This window comes from Octopus sinensis, linkage group LG1, assembly GCF_006345805.1.
Source record: "Octopus sinensis linkage group LG1, ASM634580v1, whole genome shotgun sequence".
Taxonomy (NCBI): Eukaryota; Metazoa; Mollusca; class Cephalopoda; order Octopoda; family Octopodidae; genus Octopus; species Octopus sinensis.
The window spans coordinates 199,509,360-199,515,359 of record NC_042997.1 but is presented as its reverse complement, the minus strand read 5'-3'; the positions used below and the strand labels follow the sequence as shown (position 1 = coordinate 199,515,359).

Sequence of the window (6,000 nt, the reverse complement as noted above, 5' to 3'; positions counted from 1 at the left end):
GACTCTTTATTTCACATTACTCTGCTCTCATTTTGACATATCTAATGTGTGGCATACTGTGCGCCTGTGTGGGCAGTGTTGATTTGGTGGAGAGTGTGAGCTACTTTACATCACAAGCATTCGGTCATTGTATATACAAACCATCTGTGCAGATCATTCAACTCATCTGTCCTTCGTGACAGGAGAGTCTTCCATATATAATAGGAAAGTCGGCAAATAATTTTGAAGCCTAGTTTAAAAGAACTGAAATGTTTAAGATATGTGAACCTCCACAATAAGGCTTAATTCCCTAACTCCTTTATCTAGCGTAAGATATAAATAAACTAGAAAAACATTCTTCCACATCAAGCTTGAAGTTAACACACAAAATTTGAAAAGAAAATTATTTGAAATTTTCTCAATTTTCTTCATCATTATGTCTACCTGAAATTTTCTTTTCAATTTTATTATGGGATTTTTGACAATAAGAATAGATGGCATTTAAAATAGAAAGGAAAAAATTTCTTGGAAACTTACTTTGAATTTATTGAGTAAATCATACTTCTGTAGCAGTTCATAACCAACGTATTTGAGTGCATGTGAATCTTCATTGGTTGCAAACACATCAAAACTCCAGTCATCTAGATTCTGAAAAAATAAGTTATTTCAAGGAAATTATAATGACTGTCTAAATGCATATATCATACATATTTGAATTTAACAACTTTTATACTGCATGATAATCAGATCTTCTAAGATTCATACGAATTAGCTTTTGGAATATTTTAAACTGTCTCTGAGACAATGAAGTGTTGTAGCCATAGATATGTTTCGAAGAAAATTTAAAGAAAAAAAGAGAAAAGACTTTAAAATTGTGACAGAACAAAAAAATAGTTGCTTTTGAATAAATGCCTGAAATAATACCAATGAAGAATTCATGCCATTTGGAAAAGATCTTTCTTGTTCACTTATGTAAGAATGTCTTGCTGTTTGATAGTGCAATTAATATTCTTAGGTATTTTTACATTGTCATATATATTGGTGCTTGGAGGCGCAATGGCCCAGTGGTTAGGGCAGTGGACTTGCGGTTTCGATTCCCAGACCGGACGTTGTGTGTGTTTATTGAGCGAAGACACCTAAAGCTCTACGAGGCTCTGGCAGGGGGTGGTGGTGATTCCTGCGGTACTCTTTCGCCACAACTTTCTCTCACTCTTTCTTCCTGTTTCTTGAGTAACGCTGTGATGGACTGGCGTCCCATCCCGCAGGTGAGGAACACATACGCCACAGAAACCGGGAAACCGGGCCGATGAGCTTGGCTAGGCTTGAAAAGGGTGCATAAATAAAAATAAAAATATATCGGTGCATATAGTTTAGGTTGTCTTTCAGTAATACACCTTTATAGGATGTTACAGAGATTTAAATTTCCAGTTAATCTTCACTGATTACAAATGGGCTGTAACATATGCCATGAATAAATACCATGATATCAGAAATGGTTACTCAAACTGTTGTATTTTAAGTCTCTTCAAGTACTCGAATTTCTGCACATTTCCTTTTGATCCTGTGTCATTACTTCATTAATTTTGTGCCTGAGTGTGTGTGTGTGTGTGTGCATGTGTACACATATATGTTAAATCATTGTTTCCATTTTCCCTTTTTTTTTTGCTTGCATGGGTCAGACGGATCATGTATACACATACATATTTATAAATTACTAGCACTATGACCTGGCAACGCCTGGTCATAGTGCTAGTGCATGCATATACAGCTATGTGCGTGCACACATACATGTGAGTACTGTCCAAATCTCCGACCAATCACATACACCTAGTTGACATTCAATTGGCATATCAAGTTTCGGGCATTTTGATTAGGTTTTGGATAGAAAATTCACAAAAAAGTCACTTCTATTGATTTTTTAATGGCTTTGCAGGGTGACTGGGGAAATGTAAAGATGTGCACAACCACCCTTAGATGGTTTTGAATGACCATAGAAAGTGCGAGCCCTCTAACTGAAAAATTGTGGATTTGTATTAAGGACACAGACAGACAGACAGACATTTTGCCGTTTATATATATAGAGATTACATAAACTTCCTAGTCTCTGCACATTACTGCAATATGAGCCACTGCTATACTAGCTTCTGTCTGTTTCTGTTGAACCCATATCCATGAATAAAAGAACTTATGTTTGAACAGCATTTTGAAAAATCACTGGTTATATACTGTCTATTTTATCTCTGTGATTGCATGTGAGAAGTCATAGAAATAACCTATTTCTTTACTACTCCCAAGGGGCTAAATACAGAAGGGACAAACAAGGACAGACAAATGGATTAAGTCGATTATATCAACCCCAGTGCGTAACTGGTACTTATTTAATCAACCCCGAAAGGATGAAAGGTAAAGTCGACCTTGGTGGAATTTGAACTCAGAACATAAAGACAGACAAAATACTGCTAAGCATTTCGTCCAGCGTGCTAACGTTTCTGCCAGCTCGCCGCCTAATGCCATCCTTAATTGCCTCACAGACTTCTATTGCCTCCTTTAAAGCACTGTGTAAAACCATTAATCATTGATCCATTGATTCTTATGAAGAGAATTCAAACTGAAATAGTAAACATTTTAGGAAATAACATACTTTATAAGTAAGTTTTATTAAGTCTACTTCGCTCTTAGCATCTGTTATCATATCATATGACACTTTAACTTAAATCTCATTATCTGTAGTTTTACTTAGACTTCATTACCCATAGTTACAATAATCAGTTACTGTTGACTGAATATATATCATCAATTTTCAGGAAACCTTCTAATCAACACATTTCGGAATCACTCCCTTAGATGTATTTCACAGAATATTTGATTCTGAGATTTCAATAGCAGATTATACATTTCAAATATAGTAATAATTAGATATATTGATCCGGCTGAACCTCTCTCACCTTTAGTACAACAGAATTAACAAGAGACAATGAGATTGCAATAATGAAATGTAACTACTGCAGTGCAGATGATTTCGTGTCTGCTAAATTTGATTTAGATAAGTAATGTTGTGTATTTATATCTTAGCATTTACGTTGTACAACTGTGTATGTACAACATGTAGGAGTCATTGTGTCATTTTTAGAAATGTTAGATTTTGTGTTACAAATAATTAATACATTGAAGTCGAAATTCTAAAAAAAAAATCAAATTTCAATAGCAGACGTGATGATAAAAACACAATCCTACCCATGGATCTTTACAGATATTCTAAAGAAAATAGATACTCTTAAATAGCAAAAAGTGAAAAAACATTTTAATGTTTAAAAGCAATTGTTCTCCCACCCACCAGTATATCTATAAGTGTGTGTGTGTGTGTGATCATCATCATTCATTGTCCACTTTTCCATGCTTGCATGTGTCAGATGATTTTCCATAGCTGGATGCCCTTTCTGTCACCAACACTCGTTTTCAAGCGAGGTAATATTTCCCTATGACCAGTCATGTTTTTCATGAGGGACTAAAAGTAACATCGTTTGTATGATGGTAATGCTTGCAAGCTGGCGGAAACATTAGCAGGCCGGGCAAAATGCTGAGCGGTATTTCGTCTGCCGCTACATTCTGAGTTCAAATTCCGCCGAGGTCGACTTTGCCTTTCATCCTTTCAGGGTTGATTAAATAAGTATCAGTTACGCACTGGGGTAGATATAATCGACTTAATCCGTTTGTCTGTCCTTGTTTGTCTCTTCTGTGTTTAGCCCCTTGTGGGTAGTAAAGAAATTGATAATGCTTGTTTACAATCATGATGTTGAAACAAAGGTTCTTTCTCTCTCACGCACACACACACGAAATGAAATATAACCTGTTTCCTTTGTTGTAATAAAAGAGACATTATTCACATACTTGAAACAATCTGTTCAACTTGCCAGGAAAGCCCACAGGTAAATAAAATAAATATATAAAAACCATATCAATACTAACAGTTGCCTGTCGCTGCTGTTTGATGCTCTACAGCTTTATAGAATTAATCTTTCGCCAGTTCAGATATTTGCATACATTAAAAATGTTATTGTTTGCCATGTATCTCATACAATAAACCTTTAAAATAGCGAGTTAATGAAAGTCTCTCTCTAAGTGTTAATTTGACTTCTTAGAAACAGCAGCCAAAAATTCTTCGAATTACATGTACTGTCTTGAAAAGAAGGACATGTAAAATAATGTAGTCCTAGATACACTATTCCTTAAAATAATGGGTTACCTTGGGGGAAAAGTCTTTAACCCTTTAGTATTTAAACTGACTATATCTAGCCTAAATATTACTGACCACATCTTGCCTAAATATTACTGACCACATCTAGCCCAAATATTCCACCCATTCTTTGTTCAAACTGGACAGATCTGGCCTCTCATATGTATCCCAGAATTTCTAAAAATAAGCAGTCATATCATCAAAATGTCAAAGCTATGAAATAACACATGACCAATTCAAAACAATCTGAATAAATAAGCATTACATTTAACAGAGTAATCTGAATGCTCATGGGTTAACCATATCTGCTTAATTGGAACTGACCTGGGGGGGCCAAATGATGATGCCACTCAAATCTCACAGCAAAAGTGAAGTGAGTTTACTTAAAGTAGACAAACGCTAACATCTCCATTATACAGTTTATTGTATAAATTTTTTTTCGTTATATTTCTCAATGTGTCTCTTATACACAAAAGAACATCTGTACACACAATGTAGCATCAATATATCTGTTTATATTTAGATTTATTGATAATTTCTTCCTACATCTTGAGCATTTATTTCAGATGTATACATTGTAGCTATTGTAACAATGACTGAAACATTGTTACACATCAGAACTGGATTGTTTCAATGTATTTGTCTGTGGGAAGGTGGTACTGGACAAATTGCCTTGTAGTAGTATTTAGTATCTCTATGCTGCTGGGAAAACTGATTTTTCATATTCTTAGGAAGGGAAGGAGAGGAACAGCACATATTTGGGAAAGTGCAGTCAAGGAAGTGATGTAGAGGCAGCAAATGTAGTTGTGGTAGGAAACAACATGAAAAAAATTCTGTGTTTTCATGTGAGAGTCATGTAAATCTTAATTAAGGAAGGGAAAAGACAACTCCAATCCTTTTATAGTTGCATAGATTAGAGCTGGAATTCCAACCATGCTTTGTGGGTTCACTACCTCAAACAGCTCCTTTATAGGATCCTGTGGCTAAAGACATCACCCACGAGGAACCATGTCTGGTTTCAGCCCCTACTACTCTACCGTTTTTGACATGGTGGGGCCCCCTTTCGGTGGTGTCTTCAGTTCTGGTATTGAGTGTATTTCTTCTTTCTCCTTTTCCCTTTTGTTCTTTGGTTTCATTAATGCAGCGTCAATGAATGCCAGCAGGTAACTGACCATCTTGCCAAGTCTCCCTTTAAATACCTGCTGGTAGGCTCCAGCACCAGCAAACTTTTACATGACACTGTCTAAGCTTCAAGTGACCAATGGAGGGGAAGGGCATGTAGTTTTGGCCCACATCCTTAGTTCTCAACCATTTTTTGCCTAAGGAATCCTTTGAGTCCTGTTTTACTCAAAGAAAGGAAACCCTCATAGCATTTCAATGTCTAAAAACATGTTATACTTTTATTATTAAATATCATTAGGAATTGTATTTTAAAAAATTGTTAAAAAATTTGGTGTACTGTTGAAATATAACCAGTTTATTGCACACAAATTTTAACAAAACCTTTAATGAATCCCAGTTGAGAATCACTGGATTGAAGTTTAGATGTATTATCAATTCACAAACATTGAGTTTTTCCATTGAGTTCTTTAGTAAGAGCTATTATGAAAATTCTTAAAGGAACCCAGGATAATATAATGTTGCATTAAGAACAAAGTTCATGCCCCTTTCCCCAGATAAGCTGTATGATTCTCTTTAGTATTTAGATTCATAATTTTAATAATAATAATAATAACCCTCAGAGAGTGCAAACCTCCACCAATGCAACACCAATGTCCTCTCAACAA

The 6,000-nt window shown here is 35.3% G+C and overlaps 1 protein-coding gene across 3 annotated transcripts in view; it reads right to left on the bottom strand.

Moving 5' to 3' along the window:
• Nucleotides 1–6,000, bottom strand: part of LOC115213196 (calcium/calmodulin-dependent 3',5'-cyclic nucleotide phosphodiesterase 1A) — a 720,553-nt gene that overhangs the window by 56,705 nt on the left and 657,848 nt on the right. For all 3 annotated transcript variants that reach the window (XM_036508297.1, XM_036508301.1, XM_036508304.1), the window contains one exon: nt 517–627. In XM_036508297.1, coding sequence (XP_036364190.1) covers nt 517–627 — 111 coding nt within the window. The remainder of the gene's footprint in view (nt 1–516; nt 628–6,000) is intronic.